General features: G+C 41.8%; 1 protein-coding gene across 2 annotated transcripts; it reads right to left on the bottom strand.

Moving 5' to 3' along the window:
- Positions 1–366: 366 nt before the first annotated feature.
- LOC138268540 (lens fiber membrane intrinsic protein-like) lies at positions 367–25,300 on the bottom strand. Of its 2 annotated transcripts, none has more exons than XM_069218275.1 (5): positions 25,185–25,300; positions 22,140–22,361; positions 18,403–18,543; positions 7,252–7,386; positions 367–1,069 (listed from the first exon to the last, which is right to left on the bottom strand). In XM_069218275.1, exons 2-5 carry the CDS (start codon positions 22,312–22,314, stop codon positions 1,002–1,004), a joined length of 519 nt encoding a protein of 172 aa, XP_069074376.1. In that variant the 5' UTR covers positions 22,315–22,361; positions 25,185–25,300; the 3' UTR covers positions 367–1,001. The 2 variants fall into 2 exon arrangements, with proteins under 2 accessions (XP_069074376.1, XP_069074377.1); XM_069218276.1 differs by having other exon boundaries at positions 22,140–22,380.
- Between the last annotated feature and the right edge of the window lie 1,825 nt (positions 25,301–27,125).

Below are 27,125 nucleotides of genomic sequence, written 5' to 3' on the forward strand. Positions count from 1 at the left end.
TGCTCAAATTAAGCGCTGGTACCTCAATGTCTTCCAATGGGGTTTTCATGTTTTGTTTTTTCATTTTCTTCTTGTTTTTTATTAGGGTTTTGGGCACCTGAAAATATAATTACCAAGAAAACCAAGTTAAGAATCAAAACCTCTATCCTGAAATCAGCTACTGATATGTAAATGATCCATCTTCTTACCTGAATTCACTGATGGATCCCATAAAGGAAATGCACAATAGAACATATGTACTAATAAGTGCTACACCAGCCACCTGGCCCACTTAAATCACAAGGCCCAACCTATTCATGATTGTCCAGTATCTGCTCCCTCTTCTCTTATGACTCATCATATGTGCGATAGAGACCACTATGGACACTATTCACATTGAGACCTTGAATTTGGATAGATGAGTTTTATTAAGACATGTTGATCATGAACACATGGTTATACTCAGTACCACACATATCATCATTCTAGACCCTCCTGGAAGAGAAGAGGAGGAAAAGGTTATTTGATAAAGGACTCAGCAGGTCCATATGGGGCTAGACAGGCAGCTACATTTGTCAACAAGATGAGTCATTATTTTGTAAGTTTATAACTTATAAGTTTATATTTGGTCCCAAGCCCTTGATAAAGGATTTGGTATTGGTCTATGCGAGAGAAAGGGCACTGTACTTGGTCTCTGCAATAAGTCAGTTTCCCTAGATTTCCTGGAATTTGGAGCCAATGGAGTCCTCTGCTTCTGAAAATTAAAATTCTGATGAGCCAAGCACAATAGCACATTCCCGGTGTCTGTAGCTGTTGTTGCTTGCCTTGGCAAGGCATGGGCAGCCATGCTAAGATACTGGGTAGCATTGATGTGGCCAATACAGAAATAGACAGTCTCTGAATTGGACCACAAAGTCGAGAGGATTTCGAGTTAAGGAGGCATCCTTTTATCCAGAGTCCAAATATGACTGGCTGTAGGGTGGTGCCTTTGGAATCTCTGGAACATGGTTAATCGCACCGCCTCACCCACTGACCACATTAGTCGTGTCTTGGGATCCGTTCCTCATGTAGGCACAAATGTGGAAAACACCTGGAGGAAGGTAAACAAAAGGAACAATAATGAATGGATGAACACTTGATGCAAAGTTGCTCTTGCATTTTAGAAAGACTAATGGACTCATTCAGAGTAGGGTGCGTGCACCAATTTGTGAAGACTATGGTAAGATTTCAGATTAAGGATTTCCTGCCAGTAGAGAATTCCTCAGTGGAATTAACTTCCACTTACTTTCGGGGTCCTTCTCCTGTAGGTTCCTCTTCCACTTTAAAAACTTGTAACAAAAGACATAACTACCTCTCCCACAATGCTGCAGATTTACAGTTTCCTCCCAACTTAGTACTTATTGTTGAAGGTAAGGGTCTGAACTAAGTTGTGTTTTTTACTCATACCAATTGTAGAAATAAAAGTTCCTAGCTGGGCTACACTCCTTGTTCTAGATGCTCTGCAAACAAAGCCAAATCGTATTTATTTTTTAATGTAATTAATAACGGTGTTATTATAAATACTATTTCATTTTACAGAAATACAAATTTATTGGTGATTGCAAATTTATAAGTCAAATCTCCTTGTTCTGACGGTCTCTCCCCCCCCCCCCCCTCATCCATTGCAAGACATAGGTACCAAATTCTCAGGGAAATTTAGGTTCATGAATCCCTACTAGAGGTCATGAGGAAGGCAAGCATTTTCTGAGAGTAAAATGCTTTGGAAAATGACAAAGGATATCTTGGCCATGTGGAACAAGTAGTACTAAAGGCCAAGATCAAGATCACTACATCTTGCCACAGTTATCTAAAGAGACATTGAGATGACTGTTTATGTATTGTATGCTTTCTTCAAGTCAAAATTATGAAAGCACAAGAAACCATTTGAGATTGTTTTTTAAAAACTGAATGGCTATTTTACAAATGTTCTGCACATTTGTGTAATTAATTGCCCTAGAACAAATTTGTCTCAATCAGTTGACCTGAGGGCAAGAATGTATTGCATTAAACCTAACTTATAGAATGTTTATTACAAACAAAATTGTATGCCCTTGAGTTGGTACTGTTACTTCAAAGACAGAACATTTTTGATTCCCCATCCAGAAGAGTTGGATGGTTTCAGGAGGATCAGTTGTTCACAGTTGGGTATTTATATTGAACAATAACACCGTCGCTATATCTGAAATTACACAAATTTCACACACCCATAGTGAGTTTCCGATGATGGGATCTTGAGAGCACATGAACATTCCTCAAAGCCATTTTATCTTAATTTAAATCTCAAATGAAGGTTCTCGGATAGCTTATAAGGTTTTTGCTACTGACTCCTAACCTATAACGCTGTATATTAGATACTAGAATCAAGGCATAAGCCTAATTACCTTGTCAATATAGCAGTGGTGGATGCTATATCATGTACTCTTGCGGCTCTGTTTTTTGCTGGCACTTTTTTGTTTTTTGTTTTTTTGTCCTTGAGGTGAGGTAATAATATATATTTGCTCCTATTTCTACCCTCCCTGCAGTAGTCAGTTTAGATCAGAGGGTTCGGTGGGGTATGCTCTAGGAGCCGACATTTGTGGCTAGCAGTTTAGAGGTCTACTCATTTTAGGAGGATGTTTTTACCCCATATGAATCAAGACCACGCGTGGACGTGCAGCTGAGTAAGTACACATTGTTATTGTTTCCTACTGTTGCGGTGCTTTTAAATTGTGCATTTAAATTGTGGTTTTAATTATTACACGTTTATTATATTTTGCATCAGTTTGGATTTGTTGAATTTGATTTAAATCATTGGTCAAGAGCGTGTGTTCTTGCAGGTCTGTTTTTTGCCAGCACTTTTTCTTTATATCCTTAGTGTGGGGAGTAAAACATATTTACTCATATTTCTTCCCTTCCTGCACTAGTCACTTTAGATCAGAGGGGGCAGGTGGGGTATGCTTAAAGAGCTGCCGTTTCTGGCAGGCATGTTAGTGGTCTAGTCTTTTTAGGAGGATGTCTTTACACCATATAAGCAGCCATTGTATAAACCTGCAGTGGACATGAGCAGCGGGTATTCAACACAATTTGCCCAACAATCTACTAATAGGGCCGGCTATATTCTTGACCCCCATCTTTGCTAATGCCCGGGTGTTGGTTACTGATTTGAAAATGATTGGTTGTATCATTCAAACATCTTTTTTTTTATTGAAGATTGACTTGGCCCCCACTTCAAGGAGGCCTTTACCTTGTGTTCTCTATAGATCCGAATCCTACGTTTGGTCTTTTCTCTCTGAAATCATGCTGAGATTACGTAGTGACATGGAGATTGATTCTAATTCCGTTAACTCTTGGCTATTACAAATGGTGAACTCGGTTGCGCCTATTAAAGCTCGGAAATCAGCCAATCATACCAGTGGACTCTCTTCTGCCCCATAGTTTAGTGACAAACTAAGGGCTTCACACAACTATTGTAAGAACTTGGAAATAGTCTGGAGAAATAAATATCTACAATCAAAGTCCATTACAAAAAGCTTTGAATGAGTATCATGGTGCCATTAAGAAAGCTCAAGCTGCCTTCTTCCCCAACAATTTGCTCAATCAGGTAATAAAGCGGAGGACGATTTTAAAATGGTGAAGACGTTCTCGCATCCTGTTGCCCTCTCACAACCGTTAGAAGCCTCCCAAAATGTGTGTCAGCAATTATCGATTTGTTTTAATAATAAAATCCAGGGCATTGTTGTAACTCTTACCTGTACCTCCCCTTATGATATTTTTGGCAGCAGTGGCATTGGTGATGCTAACACTGGCCCTCCTGAGACCGTGTCCTGTTCTTTATTAGAATGTGTCCCCTTCACCCTAGAGGAGACTGAACAGGCTCTGGCTGGATGCAGATCAGGCTCACCGGATGACCCTTGTCGGCCTCGCATCCTGCAGTTGTGTCCCATGGCCATCAGTCCCATTCTAACTACATTACTAAACCGCTTCATTCAATCGCCATCGGTCCCAAGCTGTTGGAAACAAGCTATGCTAATACCGCTCCTAAAAAAGACCTTCTGTTGACAGATCTGTTCTTTCTAATTTTAAGCCTATCTCCTTTCTGCCACCTTCTTGAAGATTCTTGAGAAGCTCATTAATCGCCAGTTGTCTAGATATTTGGAGACTGGTCAGTTGCTTCACCAATACCCAATCTGGTTTTCGGCCTGTTTTAGCATAGAGACCACCCTGGTTGAGGTCACAGATACTATCAGGTTGGCAATAGACCATGGAAAGCAAGTTGCTTCTTGATCTATTGGCAGCATTGGATCATTCCATTCTCTTGCAACGTTTGGAAGACAATGAAGTCGGCGAATCAGCGCTGGCCTGCTCCTGTTCTTTTTTGACAGGCCTTAGCCAATCTGTTTTGATGGTTCCATTTGCCACCGATCCCAAACCTCTGAGACTGGGTGTCCCGCAAAGCTCTGCCCTTAGCCCTGACTCTGTACACCAAACGGCTCCACCAGTAAAGCAATGGGGGGTGGGGTCATATAAATGTTACAAACCACGATACACAGCTTCTTCTTACCTTCGATAGGAACACACCCAATGTTTTTAATAGGTTTAATTCATGTCTGAAAGCTGTTTTCCAGTAGTTGCGGCTCAGTTTCCATCAGTACAATGGCAATAAAATGGAGATTCTCCTATTTGGCTTCTCTCCCCCATGATTGGGTGAATGTTGGCCCAGTCATGTCCCTGGCTACCAGCCTCCATAGTACACAATCTACGGGTGAAATTTGACAGTCTTGCTGGTTTTGAACCCCAAGTGGCAGGCAGGTGGGCTCATATTTTGGACTTTAGAAATTGTCAATAAATTGTACCTTTTGCCATTTGAGACTCAAAAAGTATTTTTTTATTATCTTATCACCTCGCGGCTAGATTATGTAGTGCTGTTTATTGGGGCCTCTGGACCTAATAGCTGAAGAAACTTCAGATGGTCCAGAATGGCACAGCTCGATTTCTGAAGATCCCTATAGCGGCTGCTCAGATACATCTTCCTCTTAAGGAGTTGCATTGGCTACCAATTAAGGAAAGGATATAGTTCTATAGAACCTTCTATCAGTCAGGCCCATCCTATCTTTCCAGCAGACTGACTCCAAACCATCTGACGAGAACTCTTGGTTCCTCTGATGCCCTTCTGGTTGTGGTGCCTCAATTCAAAAAGAAAAGATGGGGAGGCACTCCCTCCTCATATCTTGCTGCTTCTGCTTGGAACGCCCTTCCTTGTCCTATACGGGCTTTGAAAGATGAACTCTGCTTTAAGAGTAATTTGAAAACATGGCTTTTTCGCTCTGCATATGAGTAGGTGTTATTTTGGTTGATGGGTCATTTAGTCAGTTGAGCACCGGGACACTTTTTGAGTAGCCGTGGACTTTATTTTTTTACTATTATTGTTATTATTATTATTATTACAACCATGATTTTGTGACCTCCACTATCTCGGGACACAGGCACTGAGCCCTGCAGAGGTCAGCAGACTTTTGTATTTAAATCTGTTATACAGAGAAGCAAGAGGGAAGGCTGGTGTGAGCAGCAAAATACTTTTGAACGTAAGAAGAATGACTAGCCAACCAGGCAGCAGAGCTCTGGTACTGGACCTAAGACAAGCATGAAGTCAGGGAGTGATAGGAGAGGTAGCTGGTTATTGGATTGTTACTGCACTGTGATACAATATACTTTAAAGAGGTGTGTCTTCAACTCTTTCCTATATTGGAGCAACTTTGAGGCGTCCTTAAAGTATACCTTCTTAAGGTTAGAAATAATCTTATTCAGGTTAGAAAGGGTGTGGTTATCGTTCCAATGCTATGCAAATTCAAAAACCTTTCAAAAAAACTAATTTATATCCGGGCCACCGGAATTATACGATACTGAGCCTATGATTGAATTCAGATGAGGAGACAATACATCCGGATAATTTGAAGGGTTCTAATCATATATGTTATGTAAGAATCAGCATGTGTGGAGGGAAAAGTCATATGCACACAATGAAGGGCGTTCTAGGACCAACCGGACTCTAGATTACAACATAAATGGTTGTTTGTATCTAATCCAGATTCCCAGCTTTGAGGTAACAGTATTTACCGGGTGCTGTATCACTTTCCAGCTAGCGTGGATCACATGAGGCTCTTGGGTACACGCATCAGTGTTTAACAGCCATCACCAAACCCATCTTGTCACTCCATTTTTCTGCCAGCTGCCCCAGCTTTGTCTTCACTCTCCCACCAGGGGTGTATATGAAGAAGCACATAGAGAGCCCGCATAAAGAAAACTAGCTCTGGCAAAGTCAATGAGTCTGGCATTGGCTGCTTCCATTTTTGAGTTGCCAATGCTTTGTTAGTTTTGTAATGTTTTTTGTAAATCTTTATTACAAAAAGCACAGCCTACGTCAGTAGCCCTTTCCTGTAAAAGGGACTACTTTTTCTGTTTAAGTGCACATTGTGCAAGGGCAGAATCCTTTCACAGTGAAGTTAGCCAATGGCTGAGTGGGCTGACCCTTTGCCACATGCTCACTATTGCAGTGGGCAGAAGAAGAAAAATATGAATGGCACAACAAACTAATTAATGAAGCGGTCTCGTTGAAAGCCTCTCTAATTAAATATATAATTTTACTAAAATCAAAAGGTTGAGGATAACGCCAGACCTAAACATTATCAAAGTTGATAGGTGCAGTGAGGAAAAGTAAAGGATAAAGATGAGTTGAGAATTGGTGTACATAGTGAGTTAAGTTGAAAGTGGCATTTTTAAAAAATACACTCAAAATAGGGAAGAGAAGCAACCAGCAATCAAAGAAATACAAATGGAGGAAGCTAACTACATTAGACCATAGCTTCAGGAGGGGAAGAAAAAAGCAATACAGGATAGAAGGAGCAGGAATGATGGGTTTAGGGTTCAAGAAAGGAATGGAAAAATGGTGTGAAAGTGGGGGTCTGGGGAGAAAGGAAGGTGGGAGTGATGGAGGTAAGATAAGATAAGAGAATGGAAGAAGGAGCAAGGAAGAAGTAAAGGAGTTAGGGAATGTCTCACTGCAGGGGACGGAAGGAAGAGAGGAACTAGGGAGGAAAAAGTGAGGGAGAGGAAAAGAAGAGAGAGAGGAAGGAAGCAAAGATTAAAGGAAGGAGTTACTCAATGAAAGAATGGCAAAAAAGAGTGGAGTGCAAGATGAAATGACGAAGAAAGGGTGGAAAGAATAAGGGAGGGAGGAAACAGAAATGACAACATTACCTGAGGAGAGGGTGAGAATGACGGCAATCCATCCAAGAATGTAGGACCAGGAGAAGCGCCAGTCTGCGTAGCGTTTACCGAAGAAATTCACTGTCACCCCAGTGTAGACGGATAGTGCGAGCAACGCAAAGAAACCTACCAGGGGGAAGCAAAATGTTGCGCATCATTGAAGTATCACTCCCCATCGGGCACTGATGAACATCTGTCCTGGCTGGTGGGGCCTGAACACATCACCAACATGTTTGGTGGACTAACATCTGTCCAGGCTGGTGAGACCTGAACAAATCAAAAAGTTTAAGTTCATTTCTGCTCTTTATGTCTACATCCCTCTAAGTTCCAAGAGGGTTTGCACCTTATGCATTTCTTTGGGCTTGTTGGAAAGCTAATTGGTGGATGGAGGTACACCACTGCCATGCTCTGTCATTAGTTTGTAGCCACCCACCTCAATAAAAGAGTGAAGGGAGGCTCAGTTGTTGTCCCTTATATACTCTTTTGTACTGTCCGATATATGGAATAGGCATGGAGGATCACAGGACACCTAAAACTGTGGCTTTGTGGCCTTACAGACACTGTACACTATCTCTGTGGAATTGAGGAATAAAGTTTATTGATGGTGGTTCACAGGACTCTTTCCACTGGGAATATTTGTGGACACCTTGCACTAGGTGCATGATATGAGATTACAATGTATGCATGGTGGGTCACCATTTTCCTGGTTCTGGGTATACATGGGGTGTCACTGACATTGACGGCCCATCATTAGGAGGCCACTGCAGCTTGCATCACAAGGTGCCCCTTCCAGCACTGCCAGGGAAAGTGAAACTCCTAAATACCACAATCCCACAAGTGTGACAATTCAGACTATTCTAGGACCCCAAAGCCTAAAGAATGGCATGGGCAGCAGGTATCAGTCATTTTCATGTACAGTGAATTAATAAAGAACTTGTGTGGTGCTTTTCTCTAAATTGTCTTAAGTTCCAGTGTTGACTATTAGGTGCTGTTCCAAGCACCAGAAACCACTGGCACAAATTAAGCATAGGTTTCAGATACCACGTTTATGATTGGTGGGTCACCAGTGGTTTGCTCGCACTGGAGATCACTGGAGCTCTCTGAAGTATTAGGTACCGTAACATAGCATAGTGTTTATCTTGTGTCCTAACAGATACCTAGTCTAAGGTCTTAATTGAGCGAGAGCTAAATTATGATCTCTGTGCAAACAGGTGTTTGCTCAGGGATCAGTGTTCCATGTTGTGTAGTAATTAACACACTTTGCAGTTTTCACCTGATAAATTCAAACCTGCCTAAATTCATCATAAGAAAAGGGCTGCAAACAAAAAAGGTAAAACATGTGGAATTAGGTGTGTTAAAAACCACTTCCGCATGTTATACCCAAGGCCACTGGAACTATGCCATTGTGCAGCTGCAGCATTTTTCACATAATTGTAGAGTTTCCGCACATGCCCCATAATCCATCATCTGCTGCATAATCAGCAGAGTTGACCAATAATAATTTGTTTCTATCTCAAGCAGTTCAAAAGTTACTAAAATGTAGTGACACTTGTTGTCAAGCAGTGGAAGGCCCTTTGTAAAGCTTGGCTGGTCACCTTTCTTTTGCTTATTGTTATATTTGGGTATTACACTGGTACTAATGAGTGCAACTAATGCCCAGGCAGTGTTAACAAGTGCAACAAGCATTTGCAATGCGATGGGTCTCGCATTTGCTCGAGTTAGAACTATTAGCATTGTAAATTCCTAACTGGACTTTTCTTGCCACATAAATTGAAAATGAAAAGTATAACAGTTGACATAAGCGAGCTGATTCAAAGCGCCATGGCCGCCATGAGCATGAGCGCGAAGTAGAGACACAAAAGGAAAAAGAAATTCGCTCACAGTCAAATGTATCGGCAAACGTGCAATTATCCATGTAACAGGAGGGACAAATGTAAAGCATTTACCAATGATAACAAAGAATTTTTGAAAGGCAAGCCCATGAACGAGTGAGTGATGGGTGTGCAGTGGGCGTTGTTAAAGCCCACAGTTCGATTACAACAGGCCAGAGTGTTTGTGCGCTCGACCTAAAAATGACAAAATAATTACGAAAAAACTATCACAAAATGTGCCGCAATACACCGCTTAATTTGCCTTTTCTTGCTCCATAATTTACTCAACCCTCCCACATAATTTGGCCCTCCAATGCCGCATTATTCCAATGGCCCAGGTTATATCTCATTTTTCTATTACCAACTTGGAATAGGAGGTATCTACAACTCGAGGTAAATATCTCACCCACGGATAATGGTATTTACCACCCTATTCTGACAAACATATAATGAGGGCTTGTCTAAGTGTTTTGAACAGAGGACTAATAATTATAAGATTTCTGGCACTCGGTATACCTGGGACTTTCAGACACCACCTTGGGAATAGCTGGAGCTAGCAGACAACGTTGTCTACGAGCATCCGATAAAGCGCTATTGCTTATGCGTGGCAGATCCTAGCACTGGGCAAGTTATGGTCTTTTTGTCCATGCAGAGACCTTAGCCTACAATTATGTAATAGTGGTATAAAGCTTATGCATGGTTGGTCTATGTAAGTATGCATGGTATAGCTGGGCTTTGTCCAGCTCCAGACACCTTAGATTTTGGGCCAATTTAGATCTTGGTGTAGGGGTTCCTCTGTCACAATTGTGACGGATAACCCATCTGCCGAAAACTAAACCCCATAGAAAACAATGGTATTTAGATTTAGACGGACGAAATAGCCATTACTGTTGCAACAGAGTAACCCATCCGCCGTGATGTAAATCACGCCTTCAGTATGTTAATATGGGAATATAATCTATGCATTATGGGTCACAGTATTGCTGCAAATGGGTATAGTTTGGGCATTCTGAGCTCGCAAACTCCTTTGCGACAGTGTGTTTTGTACAGGAATTGTGTTATGCATAGTGGGTCGCAGGGGGCACTGGCCACTACTGTGGTTTATTGGCTATGTAAATAATACCTTAGCATAGAGATTACCGTGCTTTGTATGAGGGTGGGCATGTGAGGACCATCAGAGAAAAAGTGATGAACAAGTGATGCCTCTCGCCTTAAAGGAGGGGACAAAAATTGGTGTCCACATGCCATTCACTTAGATGTCTCACAAAAGAATGCTTTCTAAACTTGGGGAAGAAAAGGTCTGCCTAAATCTTGTTATGCATGGAGAAGCTGAGAGTGTTTCACCAGGGATTTCTGTGAAAACTTGCATTGCACCTTAGAGAAAGTTGTGTGACAGGTTTAAGCAACACAGGTGTTGCGTACCTTGCGTGAGTGTGTGTGTGTGGGATTCTGCAAACGCGTTGAGGCATCTGAGAAACCAGAAGAACAGGTGAGGGCCGGAAGCTGCAGCCCTGCTCAGTCTTGTCCGAGCTGTTGGTCTGGTGGCATTCCTGCAGACATTGCCACTTACATTCAGTTTCCTCTGTAAAGAGATATATGACAGACGGCAGGTGTTAATCCACCTCTGGGAGATTACACCATACCTTGACATTACCAAAAACTGGCTTATCTACTGTCCAGTGCCAGGTGGAGAATTTATCATGATCAAGAAAAAAAACTGAAGGCCAGTGATCTCAAGGCGTAGGATCTCAAGAGTAGGGTTGTGTACGTAACTTCATACAAAATCAAAGTCATAGAACACAAAGTATGAGAAAACATTGCACCGAAACAGTTCACTTATAGTTTTTAAGATGAATGTCGTTTCCAATTTGGTAGAAGCCAATTCGCCCAATATCTTTTTTCGAAATTTCCTTTTATACATTTTTTTCCATACGTAAATCCGTTGTTATCAGAATATGGGTTCTTTCCTTCATTTTTTCTACAAGGTTTTCATTTGTCTCTTTCGAGTTATCCCTTTTCCCTTCCCACATCCTATCACAGGACACAAGTTTGCTTTTTTCAAATAGAGTTTTCCACGGTTATTTCCCAAACTTCTTCCCTCTTCCCACTGCCTTTTTTTGTTTGCCACGTGCTTTCTTCATCAACCCCCCTTGTCCTTCCTCACTTCCTGTTTTTAAATAACATCATGCAGTGCACAGGGCTGCATCCATGTTTAAAGGTAGTTAATTTGCCACCTCATGCTCCTTTTTCTCACTGTTTTTAGGGTGCCCCTTCTATTCACTAATTTTGCAACTTAATATGTTCCCTCCCTACCTCCATCTGCTAGTTCCCCTTAGTTCCAATCCCTCATTCAATCTCAGGACTGAGCTGTATTTTGTTTTTAAAAAAAAGGATTTTAGTAAAAGAATATTACTTTTTAGCTGTTCTTGGGGAGGATGTTTATTTTGTTCAACCAAACTGTATTGTCTATTTTTTTCATTTTAAGTTGGATTTCAATTATTTGAGTTCTCAGAAATGGGCTTCTACAATTTAGTTTTTCTCTGAATTTACATGGTACGCTATAGCTTGGCTAATTTGTTATTCATTCCAATTATCATTTGGGTCTATGAAATGCCCAGGAAACAGAGGAGGTGATACGTTTAATCTAGCTCCGTTCCAAGGGTGTTGCCTTGAGATTTCACACTTGTCCTTCGCAATGTTACGTTACGTTATGTTACGTTACATTGCGTTATGTTACGTTAGAGTCAATTGTGTAACTTTCTTTCTTCCTTTACTGTGGCCTTGCTGAGCTAAAGCTATATGGCGGGGTGTTTCTATTTCTTGTGAGAGATGTAGAGATGACCTATGTCATGGAGACTTTATACCATTGACAACAGGCTGGGTACCATGTTGATGATATCAATCATATATCAGACAGGAGGATACTAATATTTCACTGAAAAAAATGCCAATCATCTACATAAATTCTCTTAGTACTAATAGAAATGTCCTCGTACGTAAGAGGAACGTCTGCTTAGGCACTTACAGAAAAACATATTTCATTACTTCACTGTGCGTCAGTGTTTACCTTCTATATCAAAGTACTGTTTAGTTTTTTTTTTTACAATGTTGTGTTTACAGGGTGCCTAGCACAGATTGTGCAATAAGCTCACCATTCACTCTGCGTTGTACTAGTTTGGATCTTCCAGTTCGACATGTGTGCCAAGTGCGCCATGGGCAACCCAGCCTGCAGAGGAAGCGCTACAGGTCTGCTTACAGCAGGTTTCCTATAATTGCCCCATTTCAAAGACTCAGCCAAATCCTGCTTTGTGCATGAACAGTGCTTCAGTGGGCAGGTACCCAAAGGTACTGAGTACCTGTACATCTTTAATTTGAAATGAAGAGGCCCTGCACATCTTTGCAGAGATGCAATACTTTTAATGGCCGAGAACCAGCACGTCTAAGTAGCAAACAGATACTCTGAAATAATATACTTACACTTTTATATTTTCATGTCATCCACTGGCCATTAAAGTTAATTTTCACCTGAACCAAGATTAAGGGGGCAAATTTGCAAAGGGCTGGCACAAAACGGTGAGAGCAGAAGAGCACCATATCTATTAAGATATGGTACTGTTTCTCTCTCCCCTCCGCAGGTGCACTTTTGGCTGCCTTGTGTCACACCCACCCTTGCAGCATCGTGCAAGGGTGGGTGCATGACATCCTGAAAAGGTTTTACAATGGAAGCACACAAGCAAAGTTGGAAACGTTTGGAGAAAATAAACTTTTTCTCCCGCATTATTCCTTTCTCAAGGACGTGTCACTTTTTGATGCACATCCTTGTCTACCAATGTTTATAGATAGTGATTTGTATCACAACCAGGGGTAATTGCATGGGATGCCCCTGTACCACCCATGGTACCCCCACTTGAAGCGAAGTCACACAAAGTAGCTCATTGCCTGGGGCGTAGCTTCGGGCGGGAGGGGTTTGGGGTGTTATTAATAAATTTATTTTCTGGCAAGCAGTTGGGTACAGGTGCTTTCAGTCGGGTATGGTGAGGTGTCTGTCGGATTTCGTCACACATTTTTACATACACACAGACAAAAACGCAAACACTTCCTCCCCTTCTCTGTTTGGGAAGTCTTCGAAACTGTTGATATGCTTACACAATTATCTGTTTTCTCTCACTTAGTACTCCTACAATATGCATTCCTCTCCCTTTTACCACCTGTTAAGCCCCTATTATGTGCCCTGCCCCCGTATAATATAATTTTACATTATATGCCAGCGTATTTGTTGGAAAATCAGAAGGTCAACCCCCCCCCCCCCCCCCCCCACCCCCAAAAAAAATCTTACAGACTAGGCTGCGCCCCTGCTCACTGCCCTAATACTTCAGGCTACTTTTTTAGCTCATGTGCTGGAAATTAAATCCCAATCCAACACTTTGCATTGATTTGCATCGCTTTTACGACACAACTCCTGCACAAAGTGTTAGTAAATCTGGGCCAGAGTTCTGTTCAAATTAGAGCATTCTGCTTTTTTGCATGCTTGATTTGTACAGTTAAATCCTGGATCAAATTGTGAGAGCTAAATATGCATATTATGGAGTTGCACATTTTAGGATCGGGGAAAGCACTTTCTATTTATTAGTGCCTTATTCTCATCCCAAGTCCGTATCTAGGAATTGTGTGATAAGTGAGAACCCGGAAGACAGGACACCAGCTATATTGGTATTTAACAGGTGTGCAATCACCACCCGTGATTGTGTGGGATGGGGAATAAATCCAAGGACTCTGCATCTCAGCACTAGCTTTGGAAGCAATGCGTTTAGCCTTTTGTCACCTCCGTACACACGAATCATTCAGCGAACTAAGGGCCATATGTACGAACACATTTCCCCATTGACGCAGAATGGGAAAAAAAACCTTTGGTACATCTGGCCCTAAGCAACTCGGCAAATGGTGAGCTCTGGCTCCCCCGTGTGGACCATTGTTTTAATACATTAGTTTTCCCTCAATCAAAGTTCAGGCTAGGTTCATCGAACAATATAGTTCAAAAGGATAGTAATGTTCCTGCCAAAAATGAAAATATTTAAATGCATTAAATAGCAATGTTCCTTTTAATATAAAACAAGCTTTGGATATTGGCATAAAGGCTTTTAACCGACGAGCGAGAGCGGCAGAGGGCGCGAGGTTTAGAAGAAATGGCACCGGTGCAGGCTTCACGGACTATTTTGAATTTCTCACATCGAATGACCTTAATGAGTCCACAGTATGGCAAGGTCATGAGGAGAGCGAAAGGAGGGATGCATTACAGCCGGAGAGATGGAACCATGCGTTCTGGAACACTGGGAGTTGTCTCAGATCACACACACTGTCAATGGGAAGCTGTGCTTTCAATACATCCTATTCCAGTCACACTTACATCACTGAACCTGTGTTTACTCTGAGGTGGTCTCACTGGCTGACATCAAGACACACGATGGAGAAGCTGCCGAGGAGTGGAGGTCCAGTCGAGTGAGTTATGCCTAGGGTCCCGGGTTTATGGTATTTATTTTTAAACATTTCCATCTATATTTGTCATGTTTATTTTCGTGGCCATCTTATTAGTATGTATCCATATTTATTTTGTGATTTGCGATTAAGTGGAGTCAACAATGGTCGGGGGAGCTAATACTGGTATATCTTGCTGGCGATACTACACGGGTTGAATGTGTGCCTCCTTATACTACATAATCCTATTAGAGCACTCCGAAATCTTGCTTATAATACCACCGACCTTATCTCCGAACGCTTATTTCTTTATACTAGGGGCTATCATGGATAGACTCGAGAATCTGAGTCATTTCCTATACATAATTTTTCTCATGCAAGCACGCTATCACTTAGGCAAGAGGAGCTATAGTGTACATACTAGACATGTAATACCACGCTTTAGCAATTATTTCTTCTACAGTGTGTGACTAAAGGGGCATTACCCCAACCCCAGACCAGGGGTAAGCTGCCCTTAAATGTTCAGGTAAAAGTACGAATATTCTCAAGATTTAACAAGTATAAGTGGATGTAATAAGTAATGCCTATAGGCTCTACATCCACAATAATAAATATTTGCATGGTTTGTGATGCCATTAGTGGCATGTGATTTGACACCTTGTTTGCAGTGGTTTGCTGTGGTTCTATACTAGATGTGCTCACACATATATATAGCCACCAATACATGCCATTTACAGCGCTTCTCTAAGGTATGACTAGGTCCTATGCTCTCTGTTCCTCTTTTTCACTAACATAGGAATCTCCAAATTTGAGTAATACCCAGGTAGGCCTTGAGGATAGGATAGGTTCCTCTTCACACCACACTTACTATGGATCTCAGGCCTTAAAGAATGCCCCAGGCCAGTTATGGCTTAGCATGTGGGCAGAAACATGTTGGTCGTTAGGATTATGGAGATGAAATGAGTCATTACACTCAAAACAGTCCTTCTCTTGTTTTTATTTTACCAGCAGACACCGCTATTAACAGTGTGATTTACACTGGTGATCTGATAGGTAATTTTACTTACACAACTGGATCCCTGTATTATCCAGAAAAATATCATCCAAGAACTTCCTCTGCGTTCACTTAACCGTGAGACTGAGTCCACCGAGGTGGTATTGTCCTACCTGGGTGGGGGTAGGTGGCCAAATGATGATGCATGACACTATTATGTGTGTGAGACCACCTATTCCATAAGGAGGAACCGCTAACATTAGGTCCCAAATTAACGGTTTTCACAACCATTCCTGAAGAGACAGGATCACAGCAATAGTGGTACAACCACAAGATGGTCTCGTCTCTCGTCCCCCCCATACTTTTTGTGTTCACGGTTCTGATTTTGGGAGGTAGTATGGGGGTTAAAATTCTCCTCGTCTCTTCATGTGTGTAAACTATTTCCTTCCTCTCATTCTTTCTTCCATTACTCCCTTTCTTCTTCTCTCTCGCTCTACTCTCTGCACCCCCTTCCCTCGCCTTTTCTCTCTCCCTTTCCCTCTTCCTATCTTTGTTTCCAACGTAAGTTTTGTTCACTTTCTCCCTTACTATTGATATGTCTTTATTTCCTTCACTAACTTTCTTCCGCACCTTCTTTCTCTCTCTAAACTGTAGTTGTTAGCACCTCTGTCCTTGTTTGCTCACTTTTCGGCTACCTACGTTTCCTTCTTTCATTCATTTCTCACTCATGGCGCACTGGTTCCTTACCACACTTCCCTGCTCACCGCCCACTGGCTTTCTTGTTTTCATATTCACGTGTCTCTTTCACATGTCCTTCCTTTTTTGCAATTTCTCACTTTCTTTATTCTTTGATGTAATGTCATTCTTGTCCGTCATGATTGCTGTATCCAGGAAATGCAAAGGCTACTGCGTTGTGGGCAACACATCCCAATATTGTTCCCTTTATTGGGTTGAATGGAGGTGAAAAACTGTTGCTGATGGTCCTAGTTTTCCAAGTAATTTATAGAAAACATTCTGTTGAAATAAATCTCAAATAGATTATGTGTGTAAATATTCTTACACAAGTGCAGTCTTGCACAGGTCTCAGTCATTGGCCAAATCAAGTTTTGTAAGTGCTTATTCTCCTAATGCCTAATGCAGTTGTATTTACATTTGTGTAGTGCTTACTACCACTAACAAGTCACTGAAGCACTTTACGACAAGTAGCACCCTGCTTGACAAACCTAGGTTAGAGGTTGTTTGGTAGTAAGTTAGTACTTTTTTGTAAGTTAAATGAGTTCAGGTTGTGGTCCCGAGATGGCCTCCATTTACTCCACTTTATAACAGAACTAGGTTATTAGAAATTGAATTAATATAAAAAGATGAGTCGAAATTGGTAACATGTGCCCATGGTAGGTGCATGAGTAGACAGACGATGAGAGATTTTATATGTAGGTGTGAGAGTCCATGGTGTCAGAAAAGTGTGGGTGGACTCAACAGGTGAGAACAAAGCACGAGTTGAAATGGGAGTGCATGTAAAGGATGAGTGTCAATTAGGATGGGCAGGTGGGCAATGGGGAAAATGTTTTGTGTAACCCGGCCATGCCCAAAAACAAATCAACATGTTCATACTCATACAGTATTTACATACGCGGACACACCTATGAGCACGATGAGTAAGTATGTGCATGGACCATGTAGTCAAACTCAATATTTATTTACACATACACAGATACATTTCTGTAGATGGCACTGTGTATGCTCTTTTCAAGAAACTGGGTCCTATGGTGACCATGTGGCTTTTTCTCGGTGAACAATTGGTTCAAGCAGAAATATCTTGCAGGATCAGTGAAACTGGGTGAGTGTCTTGTGAACTGCACAAGCAACTTTTGGGATATGAATTACAGAAACTAGACAGTGGGCAGACACACAGGGACATAGCCTGATCTGTAAGATTGGGCGGGGGTGAGATTCAGATTTTCCAACAATCACACTGCAATATAATGTTAAACTACATTATACCACAGCCAAGGCTCATGAAAGTGGCTTAAGGGGCAGTAGAAAGGAAGAGGAGTGTGGATCGGTAGGAGTACTAAGTCAGAGAGAACACAATAGTCTGTAAAATAACAAACATTTCTGAAGACTTTCAAAACAGAGAGGGATAGAGTGTGTATGTTTTTGTCCGTGTGAATGTGAAAATCTGACAGACACATCACCATATTTGACTGAAATCACCTGTACCCAACTATTAACCAGAAAATACATTTTGTAGGGACGTGTAACACCCCAGACACCCCCTGCAGCTATGCCCCTCCAGGCCAAATGGAAATTTAAGCAAGAACATGTATACTTGGAAACATCCTCACAAACGTATATGTGCTTTGCAGGGAAAAAAAACATTGCAACTATGCCAGCAATTCATTTGGGGTGTTTCTTTTTTTGAATGTATGACCACTCCACTCAGTCAAATATTTTCTCTTGTTCTCCAATCATGAACTGATAGTTTTATTTGAAGAACCCCTGTAAATCTTCTACTCTAAAAAGATCTGGCACGATAGACATTTTTTAATCTCCTATAGTGATCCCCTCTATTTCTCATACAAAGGATGGTGTCAGAAGCCAAAGGACAGGACTTCATCCCACCCTACACAGGTTAACTCTGTGCAAATACCACAACCTACATAGATGCAAATATATTGTCTTTCTTGTGATGTCTACTGAATGACAGTGTTCTTCATACATCCCTCATATTCTTCTGCAGGCTGTACTGCCACATTAATAGGTACTATCATCACTGTCACCCTTTGCTATCAACTAAATACATACCTGCGATTAGCAAGGTGATTCCAGCGGAACGGATGCGGGCGGCCTTGGCGTTACTGGAAAACGCTGTTAGCCCAAGAATGATCCCGGCGAAGCAAGACAGGATGGAGAGAAGCATGAATGCCCTGGTAGCATCCCAAAATGCTGAGCAAATGAAACAGGGGAGTCAAAGATTATCAAAGTGGTGAAGCTTAAAGAATAAACAAAGGAATGATAGATACAGAAAAAACACTGCAGGTCTTTAGCCTTCACACCTCCCAACATTGACTGGTGATCCCACCTTCAGACCATCAGCAAGTCGACAGAGAAGGCTCTAGTTCCCGACAGATACACACAGACGTTCAACAGTCAACACGCCCATCACTCACTGAAAAGAAATTCTCAGCAACATTGAGCCCCCTCATTGATTACATGTCTAGACTAGAATTCTTATGCTTCACTCCACCTAGATTGAAGGCCTTGCAGCTTTTTGTTCAAAAGTGGCACAATATGCCGATACGCCGAGGGACCCTTCCTCTGATAACCCAAGTGCCACTCAAGAGGAAGGTATCGGTACATCCTGCTACCCCCGCTGCTGTGTGCCGCCCAGCAGCACCCTCCACACCTCAGGACTCTTTCTTCTCTCTTTCGTGTTGGGAATTGGGTGGCTGGGGTCTATCTCTTCTTATTATGGACTGTTCTGAATGTACATTTTGTTGGGTGTTCATTACATCTTCGATGCTGTACAATAGGCAGCATGGTTCCAACTCAAATACTGTATCATATGTTCAAGATCTACCTGTCTGCTTGGGTTTACTTCCAAGCACTATTATGCAAAACCTTGTACATAGTCATTACCACCCAAAGCTAACTGTAACCTCATTGTGCTGTTTTGGAAAAATGTAATACAACGATGTGAATAATAAAAAATAGTTTATTATTATTATTATTATTATTATTATAGTTAAGTAAATACAACAACTTGTTTCCAATGGACTGGCAAGGCAGAAAGCTAGCGGACCATCGGTCTTATAGTGCACCTGGTGTATTGGAAATCAGACTTTCGTAGTATGGGTTAAGATGGCTAAATCTATTAAGCAAGAACCACTGATGTTTACTGTGGTCTGCTGAGACTGGAAAAGACAGCTCTGCCTTCCATCCTTCAGAATTTGGTAAAATGAGGACTATTAAATTGTATAATACCTTCATGGGAGTACTTAGCACCATTTACAAAAAAATAGTTATTCTTATCTCACGTAAGAGTAACATTGACACCAACTGATTAGCCCTCCACATCTCATTGAAGCAGTTTGGGTCAAATATACCAACATTTGATTCGCTAAAAGTGGTTGCAAATTGTAAGCCAAGTTTTTGCAAATCCATTGAGAATCTGTGAACCAACATCTGTAGTATTAAGTTGCCTTGCAAAATCAATATTCACTGGTTCGGAATCCTTCCTACATCATTACTATTTGTGAGGTAGATCACAAATTACAATTTGCTCTGTTTGTATGACACCACAAAAGTGGTGACGTGCTGGGCCCAGCAGACCGCCAAGTTTATGATCACATTTAAATAGAAGTTTTGTTTTAATACAGTCAGTTTTAGTTAACATAAAAGGTGCATCATTAAAAAAATAAAAGATGTTGTTCTTTTGGAAAGTTTACTTAAACGTTATCAGATGTCCCCTATACCATTGCTTACTGCTAAATAACCATTTTTTAACTCCATAAAGGAGAAAGGGTCGTTTGGGGACCCTTTCCCCTTTGCAAATATATTACCACCTCCTTTAAGAAGTTGGTAACTTATCAATGGTTTCTGACCAGAATTACAATCACAAAGCATTGAGAAATTGCATTGAGAATCTCAATGAGGAAGGGTCGCCCTAAACATGACCCTTCTAAATTATGATTTGGTATGCATTTCTGAAAGCATTGTGCAATTCGGTAACAGTTTACCAAATAGCCAAATGGGTTTTGCATTTAGCGGTCACTAATAATGTGATTTCGTGAATTTCTGGGATTGAGACCGCTAAAAGGAAGTGTCAATGAGGAATTTTCACCAAAAGTGATCCTGTCCACGTTGGAATGATGGCAAGGTCTCTTTTTCTACATTGTTTTGTGTTTTCAGAAACAAATGCGCAAAATAAAGCTTTGTTTCAGAAAGACTGAAAAGCAATGCCCCTGGCATGCTGAACGTTTAATTTGTGTCTGCCCAGAAATGCCAGTCCTGCACGGCTGTTGCAAAATTAGCATCAGAAGCTGAGTTCTAAATGGGATGGGATGCTGGCTAAATGTTCCTGTAGAGAAGCCATGTGAGGTTCAAGCACTGGAAACCAAGTGGTTCCCCACGCGAAACGAGACTGGGAACGAAGAAGGTGCAGTGGTGAAAGTTATTGAAATTTGCCAAGTCCTCCGAAGGTGCCAACTTGCCTCAGGATCCATTCTCACTGGTGCTCCTGCCTTAATCTGTACTTAATCAAAATTCTCCTCTGTGTCATCGGGGGGAACCTTATGAGATGTTTCTTCATGATTGTCCCCCAGGACAGGCCTACTTGTATAAGTGCCTCCAGTCGGCTCCCAGGATCTTCTTGCTGCAATGTCCTCTTCCTTTATGTCCTCAAATATTGCACGTAGCCAAAGTTGCTACCACGGCCCGGTGCTGTTGCTTGTTATTGTCCCTCACTCAGGAATGTCAGGATTTTTCTGGCTTAAAGCAAAATGATGGACAGCCCTGCAGAATGTCATGAGTGCAAATTAATTATCTCACAGTTACTCAATGGCTTTGGGAGTGCTTGATTTGTGAAAGAAAGAGGGCAGGTTCTCAAAGCTGAGAAGGCGGCGGCTAGTGCAATTAAAAAACGGCACGCCAAATACCAAGACTGGTTAGCTTTAATTCACTACCAGACACTACCTGGCCCCTTTTTCACTCTTGAAGATTCCTGCTTTCTCCCTTAGGCCCATATTTATATATATGTATATATGTATATAATCGAATCGTACTTTGTATGTTTGCACCAATTTTGCATCAAAAATGACGGAAATGCAGTGCAAAAAAGTATAAATATGGGCCTTAGTGACTGTTTTGCCGTCTTTCTTTTCCTCCGTCGTTCCAAACTGTGTTTTCCCCTGTATTGAGCTTGCTAAATTTCTGAAGCTGAAAAACATGTACCGGTACACAGAAATAAATTCCGGCTTCCACCGCCGGCTCAAATTTAGCACTGGGTCTTAGGCTGTCATGGGGTCCCGTGAAATATTTGGGCCAAATTAAATTTAGAGGAACCTTGTGACTCAGGGCTGCAGGGTCCTTGGTAAAGCCCGAGCGAAGCTTGCCCATCACCATTTTTACTGTGAATAATGCAACGGGTCTAATATTCTGGTTCTCACACTGTTGATCTTGCAAGTATGAAAGGTGCTGCTGGGGACTGCTTTTATGATTTTGGGGATAACACTAATACCTCAGCAGCAAGCATTTAACGTATTCATCTAGAAGAACTTGCGGCCTGAAAAGTTAAAAGTTATAAATTCTGGGACCAAATAACCACAATCAAAAATAACACACAGTCACCAAACCCTTAATGGCAATTGTGACTTGTATAAACAATGCTGAAACTAGACATACAGGCCCATATGTACGAACACTTTTTCCTATAGACACAGAATGGGGAAAAACCTTTGCTACATCTGGCCCACAGTTTTCAAACATGTCTAAAACAGACCACTCACGCCTACCATGTTAGTGTCACGCTTTTTTTTTCTTACCAATGGTGATGGTGTGGGCGTGACATTTTCCTGCTACGCAAAACCGCCAGAGCCCCTGATTGCTCAAGCTACCCGAGTAGCGATATTGCATCCAAAAGTCTGTCGCCGTGGCAACAATAAGGAGAACCAGGCCTGAAACTGCGCACAGCAAGCCACCTCCCATCAAGGTATACATCGCGAGTTCCTTGGGGTTCCGTCCACTCAGAATCCCCACCTTCCGCTCTGCAACAAGAGATAACACCTTAGGTGAATAAGAAATGGAAGAGGTATGAGCAAATAAATAAAGGGAACTATTTTTTTATTTAGAATGTGGACATGAAAATATGGTTGTGCAAAATTGTGTACATTTTTCTCTACATAAAATGTCTGAAAATGACACAAAACTAAACAAAGCCTACATGAAATGCACTTTGTGGTATTTCAATTGAGGCCATTCCTCGTGTTCAAATGTCGCTTCAGGGACTGGTTTGAGAGTAACATGTCTGTCACATTAAATTTTTTGTTTGAACTGAGTCACTGAAGACACCTATCCCCTGCAACAGAAAAGATATCCGACATTTCTTGATGGTTTAATTTCGGGCATTTTGCCTAATTAACTTATCACAAATTGCTTGAATTGCGGAACTCACATGAGTAGATGAAAATTTCGCACAGACCGTTTATAAAATTAATCTTTTAGTAGTACACAAAGCTGTGCTTCTTGTGAGAGTCAAAATCACTAAAGAGAGCAGCTGTGATTAGTGTCAATGTTATAATCGAAGTACAACCAAACAAATTTGTTCTTATTTCGTGCTTATTGCTTTTTTTATTTTAAAAGTGAGACACTCCATGTTTTGTCTGCTTCTGAGGGGGTAATTTAGAGTCTGGTGCAAAAAAATGTTCGCTACAAAACTTAATTTTTCCTTGTTTATTTATTTAGTTTTAATCAAAGAAGGTCGCCTTTTTCTTCCTCGGATGAATGTGCGACATGGAGAGGGAGAGTTTTCTCTGTACATTCGAATGAAAATAATGTGAAAATCTTTCATGCACCTTTGTTTATAAATGTTCTCACGCTTTTCCGAATGCTGCATTAACTTTTCGGTATTTTTATTCTACAGATGTATAAGGTGAGTGGGTGACTGTGAATACACATTTAGGTATGTACATAGGTTGGTCAATATCATAAACAAGCATTTGCAATGCAATGAGTCTTGCGTCTGCTCAAATTAGAGCTACTGGTGTTGTAAACTCCTAACTGGACTTTTCTTGCCACATAAATTGAAAATGAAAAGTAACACAGTTTAACATAAGCGAGCTGATTCAAAGCACCCCGCCATGAGCGTGAAGGAGACACAGGAAAGGAAAAAAAGTTCTCTCGTAGTCAAACGTATCGACAAAAGTGCAATTATACATGTAACAGGGTCGGTGTGCAAGGCGTTAACCAAACCGCCCCAAGGAGGGATAAACAGAAGGCATTTACCGATGATAACAAAGGATTTTTGCAGGGCAAGCCCATGAACGAGCAATAGTGATGGGCTTGTGGTGGGTGTGGTTAAAATCCCAGATACATACCAACACGTCGGAAAAAGCAGCGCATGCGCACTGCTATGCTCGACCTAAAAAGTACCATGGAGATGCAGTGCCTTTCTCCTCCTCATTTAGCAGATAAAGCCTTGTAGATGTTATTCATAAGTGATTACCAAAAGGAAATTTGTAGAGAAAAATAAGCTTATCCTAATAAACACACTAATAAGGGACCTACCATTCCAGAGCAATTCTTAGCATCTATCATGAATGACTAACCAGGAACAACACTTCACATCAGATTTATCAATGCTTTGCGCCGAGCAATTCAAAGCAGCAGCACCGATTTGCTCTCCAGTGCAAAATTTATTTAACATTGGGAAGGTGCCCTTTTCTCAGTGCAAAATCCACTTTGTAACGTTTTGAGTCAAGGGGGCATTTCCAGGATCAGATCACAACAAACAACCGTATCAAAGCCCAATCTGGTAAAGTAGCCCGACTGTGTTTTATGTCAAAAACTAAATCCTGGTGGAAGCAGCCATAAGGCATGGGGAATGTGTTGATTTGCCCGGAAATTGATGCTTTGCTTGTGTACTGAAGTCACATCACACATCCAGTGTGCCTGGCCCCTCTGCAGTGGTATGTGCAAATGAATTGGTACTGGAAGGGTTTCCCTAAAGTACACACCCTTCTTAGGACAGCACACTCTGGGCCATGATGTGAGGCTGAGCATCACTCAAGGCAGCCTATTTGTGCACCACCACAGTGGGTGATAGGAGCAGAGGGCCAGTAGATAGGATTCGGCACTCCATGCAAGCAGTGTAGCAAATTTAGAGGCTTCAAAGTAAATCTGGACCATCATGTCCATCCCCACAACAGTGAGAAAGCTTGCAAAAATTCGTTCAATCAAAAATGCCAAAAATCTATGTATTAGTCCTGAACAAGCCTCAAGCTTCACTTTGCCCTGCAATCTGCCTGGATTGGTTGTGAGTATTTCCCCTGATTTGTATCTCCATTAACAGACCTGTTAGAGAACCTTAAAACCTGACATATTTACAGATGCAGAGAAGCAGGTATGAAATAAGTACTGTAGTATATTCTTAGCAGACTTTCTAGATGGCATTACCTGGTGATATTTCGTTCACTTGGAACATCAGATGTTTAACAAAACCACCTTCTAAGCATTTAGACCTCAGGGCAGGCATTGTGGTGAAAGTCACAATAAGTGCATTAAGAAACATCAGCACAGTTACATTCTATTTGCTAGACCGAGGGTTATTGCATCATATGCGGTGCCAAGCAGGCCTCCTCTGTCAGTTAATGCACCCTTTCAAAGCAAGCTGATTGGCCAGCGCCGTCAGAGCACTCCATTGCACGAACAAACCCTCAACAGTTCCACAATTTATTGCAACTGGCCCTTTTTTTACCATTTAATTCAATTGTCTTTAATCCTGGAGAGTGTAGTCGTTACAGGAATCTTTGTCAGTTTGCAGTTCTTATCCAATGAACGAGTTCTAGTGCAGTGCCAGCAGGGCCACTTACCTGCAGTGTTCAACAGCCCATCATGAGAGGGCGGAGCTAGAGAGGTGACAGACAGCCGTCAATATCCCTTTCGGTTTTGCATCAGTGGTCAGGGCCCGGGAGAGTGGCGGGGCTCAGGCTGCTGCCAGGTTTTTATAGCGTGGTCCCCTGCCCTCCCTTCTCCCCTGCATTGTGCTCTGGGGCACAAAGGTTGCAATGTGGCAGCTCACGGTAGAAACCTCTCGCAGCCCCTGGCGTCCGGCTGATGTGCTGATGCCAATGAACGGTGCCGGGGAGGCCTTTTCAAGCGCCCTTTGTCTGTGGAATAAGCAAGCTGGCAGTTATTACACTGGCCTGGGGTTAGCTGGCCTTTTGTTCCGGAGGGTAAGGTTTTCAATCGAGAAACAAACCAAAAATCCAGAGAGAGAGAGAGAGATTGGGAAGAGGAGTGGACAGGGCAAGGGTTTAGGAGAAGTTGAAAACTCCTGGCCTTTGACCTGACAGTGACACCACAAGCAGGAACCCTGTAAACAGGAAGTTGAGAGGCTGGCAGATAGCTTTGATCACCCAAAGCATGGAGTCACCTCATAACTGTAAGTCTATAGGAGGATAAATCCTCTCGTGGGAGTCTTGGTGCATTTTTTATATGATTGTATGCCCCCCCAGTGCTGAGAGTACCTTGTCACGCAAGGTTCCACTCATAAAACCTGTTGAAGCCCTCTGACAGACTTTTATTAGCAGGAAGGCTCTACTGCCTGCCCGTCCAAGGCCTTTTAGGTCAGTTACATGCTGTCTTCTATCACCCCCACTGGAAGGTGGTTCCTAGCACACACTGACACTACTGGGAAGAATATGGCCTCATATGTACAAAGCTTTTCAACATTTCCTAACGGACTGAATCACTATGTTGGGCTGTCAAGAAATGCTAAATAGCATTTTATTATGTACTGAAGCTTGCCACATGGTTGCAAAATGCGATTTCTGCCCAGTAGAAATGGCATTTTGCGATTAATAAAAAAGAGAATCGCAAATAGGGATTTCCTATTTACAATTCCCAACCCGCAGGTACATTGCACTTTCTAATTCTGAAAGGGGCATTTAGGAAATGCTATTACCATCAAATCTAATTCGATGGTAACCAGGTGCAATTTTTAAAAATGCACCCAAAATGCAGTTTTTACCATGCCATGCAAAGCGCTTACTCACTCCGAGGGCATAGCAGCGCTGTACATGAGCACCGCTTTCTAGGTAAGTATGTTTAAGCGGGGTTTAGGCCCACAGACACAAAGGGATTTGCATTTTCAAAATGGTGACTTCCTAATAGCGATTGCAACTCCATAGGAATCGCTATTAGGAAATCACAATTTTCTTATATTCTATTTAGCATTTCCTAAATAGAAATTTCTTAGGAAATGCAAAATAGAACTTTTGTACAAATAGGCCATGGTCGCTAATCTTCCTTGTGACAATTGTCAATGCTGTTTTTTTTTTTAGATTAAAGCCACTAGTGAAGTAAATTGTGTCATTCCTGCCTTACCGTCAGCTCTTTGTTAGCGTCACATATCAGCCAAATTGATTGCACAGACACACCTAGCCTTGATTTCTCTGCTTTCCAAAGGCTGTGCTACCGGATGCATCTGTGTGAGGAATCGTGTCTGTTGCTAGATCAGTGACACAATCAGTGGTGGCATCAGGCTTGTTGCCTCATCTCATGACAGTGATTTTAGCATTGCCAACCCAATCTGTAAGCTCAGGATTGCACCATCATCACCTGTCTCCATGCTCTAAAATCCAATAGCTGTGCGCGTTACACAGGGGATAGGATCCTGCTTAGAACTTGGGAGTTGGCTGTTATGGACCTTCGGATGGCTTTTGGTCATTGTCTGGTGGCAACCAAAGGACAATATTATTAGTAGCATTTCTGGTGTCATGCGTGGGTCTTGTTCCGCCTTTCGCTGCAGT

This window comes from Pleurodeles waltl, chromosome 12, assembly GCF_031143425.1.
Source record: "Pleurodeles waltl isolate 20211129_DDA chromosome 12, aPleWal1.hap1.20221129, whole genome shotgun sequence".
NCBI lineage: Eukaryota > Metazoa > Chordata > Amphibia > Caudata > Salamandridae > Pleurodeles > Pleurodeles waltl.

Bases quoted from the DNA above. Each gene is read 5' to 3' on its own strand.
- LOC138268540 (XM_069218275.1), bottom strand. From the start codon at position 22,314: ATGTATACCTTGATGGGAGGTGGCTTGCTGTGCGCAGTTTCAGGCCTG. The intron at 18,544-22,139 runs GTAAGAAAAAAA...TCATTTGCTCAG, and splicing joins CGCCCACACCATCACCATTG to CATTTTGGGATGCTACCAGG. The intron at 7,387-18,402 runs GTATGTATTTAG...TCCCCCTGGTAG, and splicing joins AATCACCTTGCTAATCGCAG to GTTTCTTTGCGTTGCTCGCA.